Source organism: Sardina pilchardus, chromosome 8 (assembly GCF_963854185.1).
Source record: "Sardina pilchardus chromosome 8, fSarPil1.1, whole genome shotgun sequence".
In the NCBI taxonomy this organism is placed as follows: domain Eukaryota; kingdom Metazoa; phylum Chordata; class Actinopteri; order Clupeiformes; family Clupeidae; genus Sardina; species Sardina pilchardus.
This window is the reverse complement of record NC_085001.1, coordinates 16,132,951-16,156,179: the sequence shown is the minus strand read 5'-3', so window position 1 is coordinate 16,156,179 and position 23,229 is coordinate 16,132,951. Positions and strand designations below refer to the sequence as shown.

The 23,229-nt window shown below is 44.6% G+C and overlaps 1 protein-coding gene across 1 annotated transcript; it reads left to right on the top strand.

The window, feature by feature from the left end:
• The first annotated feature begins 1,182 nt into the window (after nt 1–1,182).
• On the top strand, nt 1,183–22,643 carry smarcad1a (SWI/SNF-related, matrix-associated actin-dependent regulator of chromatin, subfamily a, containing DEAD/H box 1 a). Its single transcript, XM_062542970.1, has 23 exons — nt 1,183–1,614; nt 2,292–2,388; nt 2,543–2,693; nt 2,809–2,875; nt 2,982–3,097; nt 5,176–5,313; nt 5,559–5,637; nt 6,232–6,719; nt 8,924–9,120; nt 9,900–9,990; nt 10,229–10,328; nt 10,832–10,891; nt 11,017–11,092; nt 11,804–11,939; nt 12,242–12,373; nt 13,648–13,740; nt 19,349–19,466; nt 19,649–19,764; nt 20,690–20,878; nt 21,496–21,614; nt 21,751–21,933; nt 22,138–22,247; nt 22,443–22,643. The coding sequence occupies exons 1-23, from the start codon at nt 1,485–1,487 to the stop codon at nt 22,502–22,504; spliced, it is 3,048 nt and encodes a 1,015-aa protein (XP_062398954.1). The 5' UTR covers nt 1,183–1,484; the 3' UTR covers nt 22,505–22,643.
• Nucleotides 22,644–23,229: the final 586 nt, after the last annotated feature.

Sequence of the window (23,229 nt, the reverse complement as noted above, 5' to 3'; positions counted from 1 at the left end):
TGATATGTCTGTTTTGATCTGTGACTGCAGTTGAATAGGGAGTCTGCTGGAGAATCTGGAACAATAAACAGGGAGGACGGTTCTGAATTTGTGCAATGAATCCTATCTATTTGGAAAATCGTCTCTTTCGGGGAAGTCTACTACAGAAACACCGCCCCCTGCAGGACGCTACACTTGGAGTAGGCTGGCTCAACTAACTGCTGGCTTTGTGGCCCAAGCCTGTCACCTTGTGGCTACTCTAGTCTAATAAGTGTCTCTGGTCTAATGCTACAGTTTACTGTAGCCTATGTCACAGGTGATCTCATCAATTAGCTGCTCTATCTGTCTAGAGTTGTGCTAATTAGAGTCAGCTGCATGGTTTCAAGTGAGTGGTTGGCACATGTCATGTGGTAGGACTTCTACTTTCTGAAAATTGACTTTTGCACCTCTGAATTGTGATAATGTAACTGTAGTCTATAATTGACAAACACGTCATGTTTTTAAAAGCCTACCTTACTTACACTGAGAGACTTTGACAAGATTTGGGAAATATTCTTGAAAGACTTTTGAGTAAAACTTTAATGAGGGGCGTTAAGACTGCAATCTTTCAGGAATCTTTCCCAAATCTTGTCAATGTCTGTCAGTGTTAGCCTACCTTACACTGACAAGATTTGGGAAAGATTCTTGAAAGAGTGTAGTCTTTTGAGTAAAGTCTGAATGAGGGGCATTAGTTAAAAGACGCCTGACAAATGAATCGCAGACAAACTAGCTGTAGGCTAGGCCTGTAATTAAGTGTAGCTCTATGCCACACAGTTCTGTTTTGGCTGAATTAATGTTAACGTTTAAATATAACATCATTAGCCTGTTGACATCGGGCTGCCATCCAGCGTTTAGTTGTCTCCGTATGCATTTGATCTTAATTGATTTAATTTAGGACTATGGATGTAGTTGGCCAAAGTTACCTTAGAAGAATCGTTTCTTGTTTCATTTTGGCATGCTGTTCTAGCAGATGTGGGAAGAAAATCACAATGGAAACTTGAAGTTGAATTCATATGACTTTTCATTAGCCCACTTACCAGCCTCCTACTGACCATCGGTATGTTCACGCCCCGTTTTCATCTAGCGTGTAGCCTGCATTTCTATTGGTTTGTAAATCTGAGGATGCTGCACCGACAGGACGCTCTCATCATGTGGCGGGAAAGACCGTCAACCTTACTTGCTGCTCTGGTGACCTGCGCTCTCTCTGTAGTGTACTGTTATGAAATTGTGATGTTTGTCGGTATTTGATCAACACGCATCGCATCGCTATATAGGCTACCCTGGCTAAATGTACTGAAAGCAAGCTGATTTCGCTTGCGTGGTATTGCGCGCAACATTTGTGATTCCTTTTACGCTTCAGATTGAAACAAAGTGGCATTTCTCAAGGGAACAAAAGGAGCTAGCTAGCTAACGTTAGCCGGCTTGATATAGCTGAACAACCGGCTAGTTGACCCAGCTGCACAAGAATGAGTTTATTTAACTTGGACAGGTTCCGTTTCCAACGGGATGAAGGAACAAATTCTTCCCCGAAGTTAAAGAAATCAGGGGTATCAAGTGACTCGGCGAGCCCCAGTTCGGATAAAGAGAACAAACCAAGTAAGAATACCTGCACTGCTATTACCTAACCAAGAGCATTAACGTTAGCACTGCACTGAACTGTGGAAGCTACTCTCTTTTCCAGCTGAAATTGTATAGGCTGCTGTTTGTATTAGCTTGCTAGTAGTATCTGTTCTAAGTTAGCTTGCTATGAGAAGTGGATTTGTCTGTTCTCAATTTGTCTAAAATGTCTATCGTTTACTTGCATACATTGACAAGTTGACCAGTTATTATCATACCGCTCCTTGGGTTGTGCGTAGCCATAGCTTTGAAGGTGTTGTGTGTAAGCGTAGATAGCTGCCTCGGCCTCAGCTAACATTACTGCTACTTTGTAGCCAGCTAACTTCATCAGGAGTGTGTAACAGTGTGTGACGTTAATTGCTCCGTGAAGTGACACATGCTGTGGAGTCAGTGTTATGTGCTGTGAATGACTGTTTACGATCAGAAACATGAACATAGATAGCTATTCTGTCAGTAGCTTTCAGTGTGCTCAATCACTTACATTTTAGGGACTGCTAACAGATAGCTTCTTGTAGCTGGCCAAACATGATGTTAAAGATTGTTCGTTTCCTCAAGACCATTAAACGGGTGATATAATATGAAGTCTCAAAGCCTCGAGTAGTGTGCCATATTAAGTGCGTCTTCTGTAACCTCTCTGCCTTCATTCTGTCATGCAGAAACAACCAAACAAGATCACAAACCTGCCTCTAAGAAACTACTGAAGAATAAAGTCGAAGGTGGCGATTCTGATGAGGACATTTTCCAGAATGGACTGTAAGGCAGCAATTTTCTGTGCAGTCTTGATATTATGTTTGTTTACAGCTGCCATCCTGTAACTGTAAATGCATGGAAGAAGAAGCAGAGTGTTGAGTGATGTGCACTTCAAAGGCTCTCTTCCAATGTGATCAATGTTGATGCTTATTGACAGATTACATCAGGGAAAAACAAAGCCTTACAAGCAAGAAATGACAGAGCATTCTGATGACGACAGTGACGAAGACAAAGTCAGTGATGAGGACCAGAATATCGAGACACTGCAAGAGATGTTTCCTCAGAGGCACCGGACTCAGCTGCGAGAGGTAGTTCACTTGTTGGCCTTTATGTTTAAAACTGTACATAAACTCTTGAGGAACATCACGTTTCCCCCTGCACCCGTTTAACACCTGTCTAACACCTGTCTTTGCTCTCTCACAGTTAATTAGATGCACAGGCACTTTAGACGGAGCAGTGGCACTTTGTCTGATGCAGTATGGAGACAGAGGTATGGTGTCAGTCAAAGGGTTCTTATTGCTTCCTGAAAGTTAAACTTAATGTGTTAAACTTAATGCATTACACCTCGTTGTATAATGTTTATTCTTTGTGACCAGCTGCACCAAGGCAAAGAAAGAGGGATGTCCTCAGTGAGGATGATGATGATGATGATGATGAGAAGAAGGATGAGGAGCATTTGTCAAACCCGGCAAAGAAGAGGCGTGCTGAAGTGGTAAGACACTGCAACTGGATCATCAGAAGCTCTGTATTAGTGTATTTAGCTTCTGGTAGCTCAGTATTTAACTCCTGGTGAACACAGTTGACTGAATGCGTGCCATGTGTTTTATTATTTTACCTGAATCAATTGATTGGGCTGTATGCTTTTCTAAACATGTGGAAAAGTTATTGGAACTACAGGAATGAATGAAGAATGAGTATGCAATATTTAGCCCCAGACAGGGCTGTACGCTGCGAGCAGGTCGTCGCAAATGCGCGTAAATAAATATTAGTGCGAGTTGAACATTTTGTATTGTCGCACACGTGCGAATACTGATTTCATCCCTTTCATTCGCATTTTGCTCCTAAAATGAATCAACACCAAGTGGATCAAAGTGTAGTACAATTTTCGCGCATCTGTATACACATTTCAGAGTTCACAGCTCTGGAGTTGACAACTCTTGCACCTGGCCGGACACTGGCTTTCAGCATCAATCTCGCGCTCTCAAACACACGCAAGAAATCACTCCAAATCCATTCTTCTTTTTCTTAAATCTGTTCCATATCAGTTGGTGACTATATGTAGCGATTACCGGTGAAACGGTGAACTATGATACACATGTTGACTATATTACCGTGTTCATTTAAAATATTATTATTATCACGGTCGGTTGATAAACACGGTGTGGAAACCGTAGGCTATGTAAATTCCTCCCAACTTCACCCGAGCCTGCATTTGACATAGGCCTGGTAGACTTGAAGCAAAAATGGTATCCTACTGATTCTGTCGTCTAAATTATGGATTTAACCACGATTCGGTGCTACCTGCTTCAAAAAGGCGGAACATTTTCATCGCAAATGCGCTGTATCATATAGCCACTCTGCGTCTTTGTAGGCTACGTTCACATTAGATCCATTCCACTAAAGTTATCAGGAGAATACCGTAACGTTTTTTTTTTAGCACTGGTTGTCACTCATTGGATATAACAGATAGCCTATACCAAACTCCAAGACAAGTCATGGTAAGTTAAGTAAGAGTAGGTTAAGCACCCAGCAACATGACCAAGGAAAAAGTGAACGGAACAACTCACAATGCCATGCCACGGTAGGCTACCTAAATCATAGAAGTTAACATTACTGGACACTCATCTTTTCTATTACACCCGAAATATTTGTCTTTACCTTTATTCGTTTTTTTAACATTCATGTTATTTAATGAAAACATGTATCCTTGAACTATGCGTGACTAGTATTTTCCTAAAACCGAATGAAATCTAATTATGTTCAGTACGGTAGGCTACTTAAAGTGACAGACATTCAATTAGACCTACACCACCACTGTAATATCATTAAAGACAAGTGTAATCAATATGAAGTATTCAAGATATTGCAAATGCTATAAATGGTTAGCAAAATGTATACAAATTCGGAAATCAAAATATGAAATAGAAACAAGACAAGCCATTTTCTGTGTGTGTGGAGGGTTTGAGCAGAGACTAGGATTGCCACTGCTGTGAATGATCTGTATCCTGCTTAAGGTTTTCAAGGAAATTTCTTAGTGCTCCTAAATTTTTCTCTGTGCTCCTAAATTTTTTCATTTAGGAGCACCTGTGCTCCTAATGAAAAAGCTAAGCGTACAGCCCTGGCCCCAGATACCTTTTCAAATCATGGACTGCTATAGCTAGGCAAAATATAGGTTGTCCCAGTTTGCACACAGTAGTGCATTTTCTTTCCAGTTGCATTTGGTCATTCATTGCATCATTACCTCTGCCAAGGAGGTTATGTTTCCATCGGGGTTTGTTGGTTTGTCTGTCTGTCTGTCTGTCTGTCTGTCTGTCTGTCTGTCTGTTTGTTTGTCTGTCTGTCTGTCTGTTTATTCGCAAGATGACTCAAAAAGTTACTGATGGATTTCGATGAAATGTTCAGGGAAGGTCTAAAATGACCCGAGGAAGAAACGATTAACAATTTTGGGACTGATCTGTATCACCGTCTGTATGCAGGCGGCGGTTATGTGTTCGCTTGGCGGAGGTTTTGCGCTCTCGGAGTGCTTTTCTAGTTCCTTTTGAGTCAGTTTAACGTTCTCTCCTCATGCAGCCTGAGGATTCCCAAGAATCGGATGAGTCGGAATCGGAGGACGTTGATTCAGAGGATGAGTCCTTTGAGCCAAACCGGGCGAAGCAGGAGCGTCTGGTGGAGAGGTTGTGGAAGAAGCTCCCAGACCTGGACAAGGAGGTAAGACCTAGAGACCCAATATATTCAGTACCCATGTCATCAATATCATGAGCAAACTTATGTCCCTCTCGAAATGGTCAATGGTTCAGTTGGCTTTGCTTTCACGCCTTTGTCAGCACTGGTACTGCATGATAACAGATAACAATCCAGTTGAGCTGAAGTTCATGGGAGAATGTTGTGCGGCTTAACTATGCTGAAGGCAATTTCCGAATGGTGGGAGGTAAATGATGTCTGTTGCTTTGCAGGTGCTCAGGGATGTTTTGGAGGAGCATGACTGGCACTATGACGATGCTCTGGGAGCACTGCGCATGTTCGCTGATTCAGGTGAGGGAACTTACCTGCCTCTGCCTTATAGACAGATAGAGCTGTCTTATAGATAGATAGATACTTTATTGATCCCCATGGGGAAATTCAAGTTCCCAGCAGCTTAAGACACCACACACAACATACACTACAATGTAAACAGGGTGATAAAAAAGCAAATCAACCAATGAACATGACTAAAAAGAACAGTAGAATATACTAAAGATATATAGGGCCAGGAACAGGTCTGATTTAACCTCATGCTGTTACTGGGCAGTGCTGAATGTCTGTGGGCTTGCGCTTGTGCTCTGCCATGGCTATAGCACCCCTTTTTTTCAAATGTATAAATACATTTGACTGGAGTGACCAAATTGTCTTCAGTCTATTGAGAAGTTAACGTTCTGCTTTGTCCAAAGTTTAAATAAGCCATGTCACTGTTGCCATGGAAACTCTAACCAAAGAGAATCGTTGTCCTCATATTTTGTTTTGGTCTGGGTCACTAATGAGTCCTGGATTCCATTTTAGACAAGCTGTCTGCATGGCCACTGATATCACACAAAAATAATTGCGGTCTCAGTGTTCACAGATGGTTGTTTATGTCTTTCATGTCAATAGAACACTCCAACTCTTCCAAAAAGAAATCAAGCCAACCAAAGGCCAAGAAAAGCAGCAGTGAACTGAAAAACTCTCGCCCCAGCAGCACATCCTCCCTCACTGGTTGGGTGTGGAAAGTCCCCAGTGCCTCGGTGGCCTCCAAGGCCAAACAGGGCGAGAGCAGCAACACCAAAAACAGCAAGCCTGTGGAGAAGAAGAAGGAGGAGAAGAAGATCTCCTCGGCACGGAGGAAAGTAGAAGATTCCGAGGACGAGGAGGAGGAAGAGGACAAGCGTGCGCTCAGCAGCGGGGGCGAGGAGGACGGCGACCTCACGGACGACGAATACCGCTCGGACGACGAGGTGCCGGTCGACTCGGCGCAGCAGCAGCCGATCCTGACGTTCTTCGAGGAGGCGGCGCAGCACGAGCTCATGCTCATCTCCGGCTGCTCGGCCAAGAGGGCCAATAAGATCATCTCGCTCAGGCCCTTCAACAACTGGAAAAAACTGGTGGGTTCAGTGTGAGAATGTCAACTTCAAGCCACGTGATACAATTACATTAAGATTGAATAAGAATGTGAACTTCAGCCAACCTGATATCAACATTAAGACTGCTGGTTTTAATGTGCCCTTTTTGAGGACTTTTCCTATTGTGAGGACCTTTCCCTTTTGTCCGTTTGTCTTGTTTGGTCTGTTGGAGGGTGATCTCATGCAAATGTGCAAATTCCTCCCCATCCGCTGTGTTGACCTATAGCCTATATCAAAGCGGTTGATTATGTATATATATATATATTTATGTATATATATATATATATATATATATATATATATATGTACATAATTTATGTTATATAATAATATAGATATATTTGGGATGTGTGCCACATGTAGTCACATGCTGCTTTTGATGCACAGCTCAGCTCAGCTCATTATGTTGTCCTGTAACTTAAAGTGTGTGCTTAGTCAGTTTGCCTCTCTCTCACATCTCTCAGATATTCATCCAACATTCAGTTAAAGAGGGAGAATATCATAGAGGTCCATACATGGGCGTGTGATGTGTTTTTGGTTGTGTTATTATAGAGGGCTTTCTGAGGAATATGGGCCGCCATGGACATTGTTTTGAAATATTTTCATTTGGGTAGCGTTTTGAGTCTTTGCGGGATGCTCTGCTGGGTGGCTTTGATAAGGGAAGGGGAAAAAGCCTTCTGCCTTTGTTCTCGGATTTCAATGTGCTGCCAAACAGATTGCGCTGTGATGCTGGCTTCCCCCGACAGAAAGCTTCTTCATCTGCTCTCTGCGTTTGGAGTGATCTACATCTTTTGCCCTGCCCCCACCTGACAGTCCCTAAAGGATTTACCTGAAGAGGGAGAGAAAAGGTGTGTTAGGCGGAGTGCCGCTGGTCAGAGAGCCGTCAGGCAGCTGTCGGGAGAGAGACGGGGAGCTGTTTGCGTTTCCCTCGTACCTCTCTAGGCAAACAGCCATTTCTTTTTCTGCTCCTCTACAGCAGGGCGGCACAGGTGTGCCATTGTGGGGCGTCGGCATGATCTGACTGCTGCTGTCGCCTTCTCATCAGTATGGTGTACTTCACCTGTGTGCGTGTGTGTGCACCCACATATGGCTGTGCTTGTGTGTATGTGTGCAGCTGTATGTGTATTTGTCACAAAGCAAACCCCAAGGCCTAACTTTGGAGCAAGAGGAATGCCGCTCATTGCAACAAGCAGGGCTCTTCTCTACGTCTCGCATTTCTAAAGGAGCTTGTGTAAATTGGACAGATTTCAACCTTTTTGACGTGTATTTGCCACAGGGGTGGAATTACATGAAGAGAGAAGAATAAGATGGTGATTATATGATTTTTAGCCTGCGTTTATCACTATTATCTCTCTGACACCATCTTGATGTGTTGGTGAGATGAAATGCCTTTATTGTGGGCCAATATTTATTCACACAATTTAGTGCAGTGTAGATTGAGGATGAGAAAATGGAAGACGTCAGGTTCTTCTATCTGAAGTGTGCCATTCCACTGATGGGTGGGGACGAAGAGTAAGATGCTCATGCTAACAGTGTGGCTTCACTGAGGGGGCATGTTAAGAGGTGGGTGTGTGGCGGTGTCTGTGAGAGATTGATAAAGATTTGTGTGTAACAGAACGCAAGGGCTCATTTGATTGTGCTGGGTGTAGGTTTGTGTTGCGTTTTAATTAAGTTAAGTTCAGTCAAATGTGTTTTTGCCAGGCCTTTACTTTTGTTGAAACACACTGGTCTGTAGGCGTGAACTAGACTAACTAATAGTGGTATCAATTTGCTCTCAAAGCTGAAAGTCAGCAGGTTGCAAGGTTGTGAAGGGTTTGAGAGGGCTTTTTGTCAGGTTTTGCTCAAAGAGGAAGCCTTTGATAAGGTCATGCAATAGGTCTGTATGCGGAAATCCCAGGCAGCCTATTTTAGTTTGGATGTGTCAATATATTTCTTATCTTAATGTATGTTTTTATATCCCTGAGTTTCCCATGAGTGTGTGTGTGTGTGTGTGTGTGTGTGTGTGTGTGTGCATATCGGAGTGCATCTGTGTCCGCTCTTAATGAGGCCCTGTGTGTGCATGTGTGTTGCTTTCATTAGGTGTTCTCGCTTTTAATGTCTTGTTATAGTCTGCCACTTGAGCTTTGCCTTGGTGTGTGCTGTTTGTTAACTGTGTGTGTGTGCGTGTGTGTGTGTCCGTCCTCCAGGAGGCCGCGTTTGACCGGGACAACGGCCTGTCCGCGGATCTGCTGGTGGGCTGCCGCGTGGTGCTGAAGGAGAGGCAGGTGGTGCAGCAGCTCATGGGCAAGTGCGAGGGCATCGCCCGCAAGATGCTCAATGACGTGACCGCCCTCATCGAGCGGGGCACCGGCTCCACCAAGCAGCCCGCCATCCTGAACAGCAGGTGAGGCCCCGCAGCCCCCCCTCTCCTTCACGCCACCTGAGCACAGAAGGGCTGGGGGCTTAGGGCTAGAGAGAGAGAGAGATGGGGGGGGGGGAAGGAGAGGCAAGTAGAGAGAGAGAGAGAGAAATATAGGTGGGTATGAGAGAGAGAGAGAAGGTGGGTGAGGGAGGGAGGGAGAGAAGGTGGGAGAGAGGGAGAGAGAGAGATGGTATGAGAGAGAGAAATAGAGAGGTGGGTATGAGCGAGAGAGAAGGTGGGTGGGTGAGGAAGGGAGAGAGAGAGAGAGAGGGAGAGAGCGCTGATCTGCTTCAACAGGCAGGGAAACCAAAGAGCATGTGGTGGCCTTTTTAAATGAGACTTTGAGGAATTGGAAAAATGGGGGACCTTGGCAGGCCTGGAGAAGAATGATAAGTTGATCCTGAAAAGTACAGATTCCCAGCACATATACTGGAAAAATACAGGGTATTGACAATACTATAGATGTCGCTATCAATGATCAAAACCTTCAATAAACAATGCATCTACTCAAACATATACTGTACAAATGTGTATGCCTAAATGACTATTTGGTAATACACTCTAATCATTGTATTTTAAACCAGTTCATAACAAATGGCCTTTACAAAGTGACATGTACAGTATGTGAAAAGGTGGAAGAGGCTCCATTCTTAGCCCCTACCTTTACAGTACTTCTGGGAGTCCGTTTTGTTATCTGATTGTGCTGTTCCTGCTTTTTTGTCCTTTTTTATGTGTGTGGCTGTTCCATTGGGTCCCATCAGTTTGAGGTTGCAGTCCTACCAGCTCATCGGAGTGAAGTGGCTCACGTTACTGCAGGAACACAAGCTGAGTGGCATCCTTGCCGATGAGATGGTGAGTGGCAAAGAAAAGATATTCATTTCATTCATTCATCCCTCCAATCAATTTCAGCGGGTGTCATGACACAAACATTGTATCCATGATGGTACAGTAGTCCTTGAACCTTACTGTACATAAAGTGGTTGATATAACAGGCTTATCTCTCTCACACGCTCTCTCTCTCTCTCTCTCTCTCTCTCTCTCTCTCTCTCTCTCTCTCTCTCTCTCTCTCTCTCTCTCTCTCTCTCTCTAGGGCCTAGGGAAGACTGTCCAGGCTATAGCTCTGCTGGCCCACCTCTACCAGAAGGGCATAACGGGCCCCCATCTCATCACCGTGCCCTCCTCCACGCTAGGTACGCCACCTCACGCCCACAGCCCGAGAACAAGGGAGCACTTTGACATTTACCTTTTATTAAATTGGCAGACGCGTGCGCGTGTCCAGACTGACTGACTGACTGTCGCATAAATGTAAAATTTGTGCGCGGTAAAAGGCTTCACAGCAGCTGCCGGGGCTCTTGTATGAATAACTTACACGAGAGCGATCTGGCAGCGCTTCAGGTAGCGCACTCTCAGTACGTGAGGTCAGAGCAGCATGAGGAGTTGTTATTACTCTGGATATTGAGTTGCTGGGAGGCTAGGCTACTGCTAAGGGCTTATATAAGTGCAGCTATTTGGGACAGCTTGAGCATCCCTCAGCATTCCTCAGCACGCCCCCCCTCCATATGCACAATAGGCAAAGGACCTGACCGCATTCTTTACAATAGTAATCATATGTTTGTGACAAATAAACATCCTTGTATCCTTGTATCCTTGATGCTGATGTTGATGTTAATGTTGACGAGGATGTTTCTATCAGATAACTGGCTCCGTGAGCTGAAAGTATGGTGCCCTACTCTGAAGGTGGTGGCCTATTGTGGTGAGTTCAGTACACTGTTTTGAGCACAATTTTTAAAAAATAAAATCTCACAACTAAGTTTTTGGCAGTGTGTTGTCCTCTGCAGTAAGGTCACATCATTTTGTGTGTGTGTGTGTTTGTTTCAGGCCCTGTGGAGGACCGCAAATACCTGCGCCGTAACATTCTCGACAAGCAGGTGGACTTCAATGTCATTGTATGCACGTGAGTAATAATCACCCTTCGGGCTTTCTATAGCTCCCCCACTGCGCACACACACACACACACACACTCACAATCATACACACACACGTTGCACCTGCCTCCCACCTTCCATTGCTCTATTTCTGCTCTCTCTTTCTCTCTCCTCTCTCTCTCCTCCCCTCTCCTCTTTTTCCTTCTCTCCTTCACCATTGCTTTTGCTGTTGCATCCACTCCTCCATCCCATTTGCTGAAGTGCCACAGTGCCCTCCGGTGACCAGAAACAGAACTGCAGGCTCGTTGTTGCCCTGCCCACCCTCAGTGGGGCTCCCTAGTCCCAATGGCAGCTTGTGCACCTGGAAAGTGCTTGACAAATGCGCTGCTTAATCATCTCCTAATGATAATTGATTGCTGTATGCTGTCAATCACCGAGTAATCAGAGCCTGGCATCTGTCACTGTTCATCATTCCCATACGTGATTGGCCCATGGGACGATATCCCACTGAATAGCTGTTCCTCTGGCATCCAAGCTCTGCTGTTGTTCCCTTGACTACAACAAATACAGTTTGAACACATATATGAACATTTGGAGTATTTTTCATAGCCTTGTTCATATTCTTACACACATTTGCATTGCACTAGGTTTTCTGTGTGTGTATGCGTGCGTGCGTGCATGCGTGTTCCCATGTGTGCACACATGTCTGATGGTACATGTGCTCCTGCACTCTCACTCAGGTATCGCTCAACACTGGGGGCCGACTTTGACCGCAGCCTGTTCCGCAAGCTGAGGCTGAAGTACGCCATCTTTGATGAGGGTCACATGCTGAAGAACATGAGCTCTCAACGCTACCGCTATCTCATGTCCATCAATGTGAGTGCTGCGATGATGATGATGGTGGTGGTGGTGGTGGTGATGGTGATGATGATAATAAGGATTATAATAAAAGCAAGTTGAAAATCTGATCCCATGTCTGTGCCACCATAGCCACACACAGCTGTGGACCTTCCAGAAATGAACAGGGCTGCTGGATGTCTCAATTTACACACAGTACACTTTGTTAGCAAGATAACTCCAAAACGAATGGATGGATTTCAATGAAAATTTCAGGGAAGGTCTGAAATGACCCGAGGAAGAAATGTCTAAGTCTCCTGTGCTTTTCCCCTCCTTTCCAGGCCGAGCACAGGCTGCTGCTGACGGGCACCCCAGTGCAGAACAACCTGCTGGAGCTCATGTCTCTGCTCAACTTCATCATGCCCTCCATGTTCTCCAGCAGCACCAACCAGATCGCCAGGATGTTCTCCACTGTGAGTGTGTGCTGTAGATGGAGATGTTCTCCACTGTGAGGGTGTGCTGTAGATGGAGATGCAGATGTTCTCCACTGTGAGTGTGTGCTGTAGGTGGAGATGCAGATGTTTTCCACCGTGCGGGTGTGCTGTAGATGGAGATGCAGATGTTTTCCACCGTGAGGGTGTGCTATGGGGGGGAGGGGGGAGGAGATGTTCTCCACTGTGAGTGTGTGCTGTAGGGAGAGGTGGAGATGTTCTTCACTGTGAGGGTGTGCTGTAGGTGGAGGTGGAGATGTTCTCCACCGTGAGGGTGTGCTATGGGGGGGAGGGGGGAGGAGATGTTCTCCACTGTGAGTGTGTGCTGTAGATGGAGATGGAGATGTTCTCCACTGTGAGTGTGTGCTATGGGGGGGAGGTGGAGATGTTCTCCACTGTGAGTGTGTTCTGTAGGTGGAGGTGGAGATTGAGATGTTCTCCACTGTGAGGATGCACTGTAGGAAGAGATGGAGATAGAATGTTCTGGAGATGTGGGTGAAAAACGGTGTCTCAGAATTGAGGACAAAGAGCAAGTCTGGCCCTACTCAAGGAGCAGTTGGACCGGAAACTGAAGTGGAGATGTCTCTGTCAGGAAAAAGTCTCAGACTTACAGTAATTGCCATATTCCATGTATTGGAAAACAGGCCTCTGGGGAGCTCGATTTACCGAGAAAGCAGTAAGTAGTAAACCTTTTGAAGGAAGAGGCCATTGATGTTTGTTCTGCTAAGAAAATTAATTCATACTGTAATTTCCCAACCATTAGCTGCAGAATTTCTTCAGCTAGCCTATGAGGTTAATAGAATACACAGGGGCAGTTAATATGGTATTAATATAGCTTTGTTTTTTTTAAAAGAAACTTGCACTAATACACAGGAAATTACTGTAGTGCTCTTCTATTAGGGGTTATACCACTCTCTGGAGTAGTCATTAAATCATGTACCTGGGATAACCCCCAGGTCACTACTTTTTGTCTGTCTGTCCTTTTGACCCTCTTTGTGTCTTTATTTCTCTCTTTCTCCCATTCTTCCTCTTCCCCCTTGTCGCTCAGTGCAAGTAATAACCTGGAGAGCAAAGCTCAAACAAACTGAGCCTTCCCAGAATCATGTTTGCTAATTTCCTGTCTGGGCATTCCATTCACACACACTACCTTTATCTGTTTGGTTTTTTTCCTATTATTATTTGATCATAGTTATTGTTATTTCGTTTCTGTTTTTTTTTTAGCATTCCTTTTGATTTCTTTTTTCTGCCTCACTCAGAAATCAGACGTGGTGAGCAGCTTCCATAAGGACAGGATCGATCAGGCCAAACGCATAATGAAGCCTTTCATCCTGAGGAGGGTCAAAACCGAGGTGAGTAGTGACCCCTCCGGCAGCACTGACATGTCAATCATGCCACTGCAGGAAACCACTAGCCTGACGAGCCAGACCCACATCAAGATATAGGGTCTGGGAACTCGCGGTATACAGGGCTCAATCAGAGGGGTGGGATAAACAGTTGTCTTTCAAATTCCATCTCCGCAATAGGATAATGCTAAATGAATCATCTTCTTGTTTTCAAGTAGCAGGCTGCGTAACCTTCCCTCTCCACGCAATAGGATAATGCTAAACGAATCATCTTCTTGTTTTCAAATAGCAGGATGCATTACCGTCGCAACTTCTGGTCGTATGTCAGTCACCATTATGTTAAGCCCGCCCACCGACTTTATACACACTGTGATTGGATCGCTTGATTTTCAAGCTCTCAGCTCCTAAGCTCTATGGATCGTGCCTAGACTGCTCCGCCAGCCAAATTACATTTGCTGCCGCTAGGGGCGTCTAGATTTCTAGGCTTGGAAACCACAGTATCACTATGCTGCAACAGCTACAGTGGGTAGGGTTGAGAATGCACCTTCTCCCGCGGGACTCCCGAAGAGATCCCGCAGGCCGTCAAGCCGATTTTTTTCGAGGCTAAGGCAATGTACCCAAACAACCACCAGGTGGCAGAAAGTTTCATCCCGCATTTCAAAATGATGAAGACCGCATGTCCGTCAATAGTCGACTCCTTAATCTCATTTAATCATTACAATGAAGTTGATGACTGGCGAAATTATTCAAACGACGTTTCAATGAACCATTGTTGAAATGAATGAAAATGGTTATAGAAAATCGCCTACAGCCTAACGCCGACACAGCTGATTCTTTGATTGATTCTAAGCTGTTTTGATGTAGGGGATGGGTAAACTGGCGCGCTACAAACATGTTACCAATCAAATGTAATATTAGTAGGACTAGCCTACTTAGACACTTTAGTCATAGGCAACGTTGCCATGTTAATTTGGGCTAGAAGTGCTTGCTTGTGGTGGCGCTCCTGTCCGCTGCTTCTCCCGAATTGTGTGGCAAATTTGTCAGCAATCAGCTTAAATGTCAAATCATATTTATTTCTCTTTGTCGCCATGGTATTGGGGAAAACGCGGAGAAACGAGACGGTCAGTCCTCGTATTTCTTCTTCGCGTTTCGTTATAAGAAATATATAGGTAATAGTTAGTCCTCTTCCGTATTGAACAGATAGGCTACGGGACGCTCTTTGTTCCGTATTTTAAGGAACTACTCAATGCACACACACTACAATGAAAAACACACAAAGAAATCGTTAAACATAGGCTATAGCCTACAACCAAATGACACTTTAATGCAGCGTTTCTCAAACTATGGGCCGCGAAACGTGGAGACTGCTGCTGGTCCGCGAGACATGGAGTGAAATTAGGTCCGGTGATCTGATAATTTGCTGCGCAATTGACCAAGCAACCGCGGACCGACAGAAAAAGAAAGCAAACGTTGCTGCTATCGGGAGGAAATGCTTGCTAATTTTATGTGTTTAAACATAGAGCCATACAATTAGGTGTGTCTGTTATTATGATAATTTTCGAGCATAACTGCTTGTCCATAGCTCAGTGACAGGTGTTAATAGCCTTGCCATAAGCACTGCTGTGGAATGCAGGTGCTTCTTTTATTATGCGGTTAGAGCATAAGCGCTTACTCATATAGACCAGGGGTCTTCAACCTTTTTCAGCCCAAGGACCCCTTGGCTGTGAGAGAGACTGAGCACGGACCCCCACACCTGGCACACCTCAAATCATGCCTAGGCCTATCATTTGAACAGTCAGTCATTAGTGCCTACATGCATGCACGTACGCGCACGCACACACACGAACGCACACATTCTAAACATAAGTTATTATTAACAGGGGGGTAACTGCTTTATACAACTCGTTTCTGATAATTCTTTGCATAGTGTTGCATAAACTCGCCCTATAATAGAATGAATGTCACAAGGGTCAACTAAGGTGGATATGTAAGGGATAATCAACGACGCACCGTGCGTTTCTAGGAAAATAATGCACGTTTTAAGTGTTAATAAGGTCCCGACGCCGCAGGCATTATTGCAGTGCATTATTTTCCTATAAACGCACGGCGCGGAGTTGATTATCCCGTTTATACCACTGCTACTATCATTTTCGTTTATATTGCCGCTGTCTTAGATACAACGTTGCTGTGTTTACCGTTACATTCACATTGGCGAATTAATATTCAAGTGTGAGAAGCTCCGCTTTAACCCTCTCTGGTGGTATAAATTCAGCTAAATTCAGGCAAAGCTTCATTTGCTCAACCTGATACAGACAGAGAGCCTCTGCATCTCGTGTAAATATAACTTGTCTTACACAAGGAAACACAAACACACAAGATTATCGTTATCGTTTCATTTTGATGGTAGGCTATGACATCGCGGAGAACGTTGGATTAATGAATTCACGCAGAACGCCTTGACCCCCGGTTGAAGACCCATGATATAGACTATAACTCAGGGACAGGTGCAAAACCACCAACTGGGATGGATCGAAGGGCAAGCAAGCACTGCCACACAACGTGAAGGCCTTTGTGTTGTCAACACTAAACAGAAAGTTTCCTACGATGGGGAGAAGTGGCCGCAAGGACTGCATCGATAAGATCAACGAATGCCTTCGCAAGCCCCGAAACCCCGGTGATACATTTTCTTTCCTTTAATTCAATAAAAAAATGTTTATCTGAAGAACTTTTCCGAGGTTGTCTTGTCTACCAAATCCTAAACTTAAATAGCGTAAACATTTTATCTTATGAAAAAACTCTTAGGGGGAACAGTTAGGCAGCCCTTCCTCCATATCGTAGTAGGCCTATAGGCAATTTATTAGAGGGGTCAAAAAAACTCATAAAGTAGGCTAGCCTGCTACTTTTTCCAGACTAAATGTGTCACTTTAGTGATTGGCTCTTTCAAATGCAAATGAGGTGGATGGGCTTTTGAATGGGCCTGCTGCAGGTTAGAGGACAAATCCTAAGAATTTGTTGTTTTTACAAAGTGCCATTATCATTGGCATATTCTCTTAAAACAATACATAAGTTTAGAGCGAACGTTTCAACTATGTTTGCCATGGTAGACAAAAACACTCAAATAAAACAATAGCCTAAAAAATAACTGTAGTGCGTAATGGACACGGCTCTATATCCTAAATAATTTTCGAGGTTCGCCATTTGGTAAAAAGCCAGGTCTATATATATATAGAGAGAGAGAGAGAGAAAGAGAGAGAGCGAGAGATTCATGCATTCTGCATTACCGTGACCCTATACCTTGGATGTTTTTTTTTCTCATTGGAATACAGCAGGACAGGATGCCTTTTATCTATCAAACGCAAAAGCTGACATTGTTGGAAGGACTAGGCTACTCAACAAACTTGTTTTTCGTTTCTGGGAGATCTCGTTATCGTTTTGGATTGTCGGATTTTTATACTTATTGTATATATAGGATGAACAAAGTCCATGGATTTGCTATATTAAATCCAGTAGCCTAATATAGGCTATGTGCCACGTCCGATTTCGCAAGTGGTGTAGTAGGCCTAGGCTACATTTAAAAATCGACAGCCGTATGTGAGATCCATTTCATGAAGAGCAATTGTCTTGTGCGATCATGCCCCCTCCCCCACACTCGTTTAACCAGTTCACTACATTATAGCCTACCTATATGTGGCACTGAGGACGACTGCCTCTCCCTCTTCTCTCTCGACAGACACCTGAGCCCGACACTATGTCAATGTAAAAATGTGCGTGAGTGTGCGCTGAACCACGAATTCACATAGGCTATTAACTTTTCTTTTCAGCAGACATCGCAAACATAAAAAAAATCGCAAAACAGAAAATCTTTCATTTTTTAATAAAACGACAACTTTTCTCTTGAGTTCCGGAGAGGTTCTTCGAGTGGGTTTCGAACCCCGATCGCTGGCGTACCTTAACCATGCTCCAACCAGTTGCGCCACAGCTCGATTCTTGACATCATTATGCTTTATTCGCGCCATGGACTTGAAACGCCGATCAAAAGTTCTGACATGTTAAACTGACGTTAGTTATTAATTCACCACATGATAAAATGCTGTCATATAGCTTGATGCCCAGCAGCCTATGGTAGTCTATGCCTATCTCTGAATCAACATGAACATGCATACGATACATACGTTGCTAGAGGCCTCCTAGTCGATGGTTACAATGAATCACCCTCACTGCCCTATCGCATATCTGACCATCCATTGTTACAATGTTACAAAATGCGCGATCTTCTCCATGCATGTAGCCTACGGTTATAAGTAAAGTGACAAGCATAGGCATGTATTAAAGAGATTTCTGTTAAATACATTTTATTTTCAGTCGTCAAAAGTGGTGAGGACAAAATCTGTGATAACAAGTGCTGGGTACATGTAGGCTACCCAGCGTCGCCGGTTAAAATGAACATGCCTCCGTTTTAAAATAGCCTATACACGGAAATGCGGTCTTGTAGGCTGACCGTAATGAATTCATGAATTAATCTAAGGTTGCCTTTCGAATATTTCAGGTTGAATTGAAGGCTATTTCCTTCTGATAGGCCTATAGGCGATTTTCTAAAACCATTTTCTTTCATTTCAACAATGGTTTATTGAAACGTCGTTTGATTAATTTCGCCAGTCATCACTTTCATTTTAATGATTAAATGAGACGGATATGCGGAGCATTTCTCTCCCCCTCCATTGACCAAAACGTTGCTCTGGCATCTCTGCTGGACTGACTGAGTTATAGGCTACGTCGAGTGAGAGAGCTGTGAGGTAGGCTGTAAACATTCGAAAACTCTGCAACTGCAATCTAACATGCCGAGCGTCATGTCTCTTTTCTCCGCTTGTCACCAGCGCGGTGTCCTCGGGTTTTTCCATGAGCCGAACCTTCATATTATTAGGGCGGTCTATGTTGCCCCCTTGCGGTTGCAGTTTTCCCGATGCTTCGGGAGTCCTGATGTGCGGGAAAGAAAGGAGCATTCTCAACCCGTACCATCTGTATGGTGCTGATGGACAAACTGAACTATTAGCATTTCTTTTAGCGTACTACATGCTTTAAAACAATAACGTTTCAAACCGAAGTCATCGAATAGGAACCAGCATGATCCATAGTGGTACACAATAAGATTAATGGTTGGGAAGTTTTTGGTAATGTAATTTTCTTACATGGTTTCTTAACATTATTAGGACATTCAGTGGTCTAGTACGACATGCACTGTGGAAGCATTGTGAATATCGGAGCTGATTTCAAGTGCCGGTCTGAAGGAGGCGTAAGGCAGGGATCACACTGGAAATAATGAAGTGACAGCGTTAAAGGGTAGCACAACGCTCTGGCCATAATAATTCAGAGGACGTTCTATCTCATTCCTGAGTTACACAAAGGGTCTGATAGAATGTGACGTTGTTTGACACCAGCAGAAGGCTAGCAAGACAATCTGCCACTGGTCAGTGTGATCCTCCCCACCTAACTCACACTCTTGCCCAGCCCTCTCCCTCGGCACGGAATCGCTCCCAGTGAGCGGAACAAAGAGGGGAAAAATCAACGTGCAATGCAGCATACGCTCTCACTCGCTCACTTTCCTCGTCTTCCTCAGGTACTGAAAGAGCTGCCCCCAAAGGTGGAGCAGGTGGAGAGGTGCCCCATGTCCGCCAAGCAGAAGGACCTCTACACCGCCATGTTCAACAAGCTCAAACGCACCGTCCCTGGAGAACGTAGGTCCCCTGTCTGGTCCAGCAGTCACTGAGTTCCATAGGGCAGCATTCCCCAGATGCGTGTGTGTGTGTGTGTGTGTGTGTGTGTGTGTGTGTGTGTGTGTGTGTGTGTGTGTGTGTGTGTGTGTGTGTTCTCTTAACCGTGTGATGACCCGGTGTTTATGTGTTTGTCTTCTCCCCAGGGAGAGAGCTGTGTAACGTGATGATGCAGCTGCGCAAGATGGCCAACCACCCGCTGCTGCACCGCCAGTACTACACCGCCGAGAAGCTGGCCGTCATGAGCCGCGCCATGCTCAAGGTCAGCGCGCCACCGGCCAATCCGAGTGTGACATGAGATTTTGATTCGCTCGTCCAGTTCTATCTGGTCAGAGAGCGCCGTCTGTACAGTGATTTCCTATGTATTAGCCGCATTGTGTATTCATGGGTTTCATCAAGTCCCTTTCCACAGGTGGGTTAATCAAGCACCATGCAGTACCCATTCATAATCAAAGTGTTTGATTTTATACACCTGTGAAAAGGGACCTGATGAAACCCATGAATAGGCAGCAGCGTGTTTTATGCAAGATGAAAGACACTAAACTATATTAGTTCCATATTAACTGCCCCCATGTATTAGCCTCATAGCTGAGGATATTTTGGTAAATCAATGTATAAGCCACGGCTAACAGTTGGAAAATTACGGTAAACTGAAATGCTTAACGGATACAGACCGTGCTGCTATGACCAAATGGAACTGAATGTGCAGTTGAAGAATGATGGTGTAAAAGTCTTTGTGTTAGAATCCAATGGGCCACATGCGAACATCCCGGGTCCAAAAAGTAAAAGTGTTTGATGCAATCGTATAGTAAACCAGCTCACTTAATTAGCAGCCAGGTATATCAGATAATTAGTGATATCACCTGTGTGAAGTGCACAGGTAGAAAGAATTTATGGCCTTTACTTTCTGGAACCGGCATGTCCGCCTCTGCACATACTGATGTTTCCTCGTGCACCCCAATACCCTGTAGGCTGCAGTACTCTGTTTGGCACGGCACTATTTCATTCTCTAATCTCATCACAAGTCACACCCTGCTGTGGCATGCCACAGACTACACAGAGTGGGGTGAGATGGGGGGGGGGGGGGGGGTAGACGAACTCCCTCACACGTGGGTGGAAGCTGTTAGTGTTGCAAATTTGCTTCCTCGTGTTGTTCAGTCAAAAGATGAACGTCCTCTGTCATTCAGGAGCCAACGCACTTTGATGCCGACCCAGTCCTGATTCAGGAGGACATGGAGGTGATGTCGGACTTTGAGCTGCACAACCTTTGTCTCCAGTACCCATCCATCCACAGCCACAAGCTCAAGACCGACGTGCTGCTAGACTCGGGGAAATTCGATCGGCTCACACAGCTACTGGCGTCCCTCAAAGAAAAGGTACCACGAGCGCATACACCCCACTGACCCACAGTTGTTCTTTCCCTATCTATCTAGTGCACATACACACACACACACACACATGATTATGCTGTTACGCCACATGTTTGGTTGAATTTTCTATTCTGTTGTGGCCTTTTTACAACATTAATTAACTTTAGACATTTGCACACCTACTGTATGAAGTGAATTCCACTTCTGTGTCAATTCGCCAAAGTTGGTATGAAGTTTAAATGGACTGTCACGTTACGACACAGAGTTACAGATTAGCTAGCTGATAAGAGTTCAGAGGAGAGCAATATTGCAACAGCAATTTGTCAGAGATAGTTTTGCTGCCAAAATTCAGTCTGCCCACACAACTACTGACCTCCCTCAAAGAGACGTTACCATTAGTGTGCACAACCCACTCAACTGTTATCTCTCTCTGACATGGACACTATTGCGTTGTTAATGTCTATAGCAGTATTTGTATGTCTGAATCCAAATTTGTGTTGAATATCTCCCCCCTCCCCCTCCTTCTCAAGCATTTGTTTTCTATTCTCTGGACCTTTTCGTTTTTGGCCCTCATTTTCCGCATCCTCTTTTGTGCGTTTAAAACTGGACATCTTTGTCCACAGGGAGACAGGGTGGTGCTCTTCAGCCAGTTCGTCATGGTGCTGGACATCGTAGAACTTCTGCTGAAGCACCTGGACCATCGTTACATCCGACTGGATGGTTCCACACCCCTTGGAGAGAGGTAAAGGGTGCTGAGTTAATCATTAATACACACACACACACACACACACACACACACACACACACACACACACACACACACACACACACACACAGTCAGCAATCCTGAAAATTCACCTTTGGTTGTCCTACTCCAGGATTGGGCTCATCGATAACTTCAACAACGACCCTGAAATCATCGTGTTCCTGCTGTCCACCCGTGCTGGGGGACAGGGCATCAACCTCGCCACCGCCAACGTGGTCATCATCCACGACATCGACTGCAACCCCTACAACGACAAGCAGGCAGAAGACCGCTGCCATCGCATGGGCCAGACCAGGTACCGTAGATGTGTGAGGCCCAGCCAATCAGGGCCAGAGACAGAATAGCTCCGCCTCTGGCAGCCACGAGGCTGTGCACTTATGCCAAACCTTTGGTCCTCTGCCAGTTTCAGAGTGGTTTGTGGTATGAAGTCGTCATCAGTTAAAGTGAGGGGTGAACTGAGGGTGTGTTTTTAATTTTCTGGTCCTCTTGTGACCCACAGGCCTGTGACGGTCATTAAGCTGGTCAGCAAAGATTCCATTGAAGATACCATGCAGCGAGTCGGCCAGGATAAATTGAAACTTGAAGAGTGCATGACCTCTTCGGACATGGGTGAGCACAGTTTGAGGATTGCATATTTTTCCACACTGTTCCAAGCCAGGATAATGGTGGAAGCTGTATAGTCGTGTAAAATAGCAAAGATTGAACCCAGAATGAATTACCACGTATGTTTTGTAAGTCATCGAGTCTGGTGCGTGTGTAACTTTATTTTCAGTTGACTGAACTCTGACCCTTTCTCTCCTATAGGGGAGGAGAGCTCCATGCCTGAAGACATGGCTTTGCTTTTGAAGGTCTCCATGGGCCTTTGAAAGCAGTGATGGTACTGTAACGTCTCCAGGGCTGTTCTTTTTGTTTGTTTGTTCGCTTTTTTTTCCTTTTGATTTTTTTTTTTACTGTTTTTAGCTGTTGTCAGTATTTGTCTTGTACATCTCTATGAAATAAATATAACTTAAACTCATTGGCAAGTTACAGTATTCCTTATTACTTTGTGTACTACATATTCCTGTCCCACATCAGAACCATTTCTTCCTAATGGGGCATGTGTATGAATATTGAGCAATCACTTTTGGCTTCATGATCATCTTCATGATGTTTTCATGTAATATTCTACCCATCTCTGGTTGTTTCTATGGAGACGCTTTTCCTTTCAGTCGTTAAAGTACCAAAATACTGTCAGACAGTCACTCAGTGCAGGTTTTTCACTAGCATGCATTATGCTCACCAAATGACTCATAACGTAGCGCTCCATGCCACACTACGGTAAATGCCTGTAATGCTGAGGGAGACTGACTCACATTAAACTGATTAATGCAGATGGGGACAACTAAAGTTCACATGATTAACCCCATCACCGAAATTGTGACAACATAATACTCTTGCCCATTATAAGATGCTGAATAGACCTGTTCAGTGTAAAACACATATACCAACATGTATTCCCCTAAGGCAGAAAATCAGGCAGGTCTTTCACTGATGCATCTGACCTCCTCACTTGGTGGACTTGTGATTGTGTACTGTGATTTGTAATCAACCC

Excerpts from the sequence above, each read along its gene's own strand:
- smarcad1a (XM_062542970.1), top strand. The coding sequence starts at position 1,485 with ATGAGTTTATTTAACTTGGACAGGTTCCGTTTCCAACGGGATGAAGGA. Across the intron at positions 11,940-12,241 it reads GCTATCTCATGTCCATCAAT|GCCGAGCACAGGCTGCTGCT; the intron begins GTGAGTGCTGCG and ends CCTCCTTTCCAG. Across the intron at positions 22,248-22,442 it reads CATGACCTCTTCGGACATGG|GGGAGGAGAGCTCCATGCCT; the intron begins GTGAGCACAGTT and ends TCTCTCCTATAG.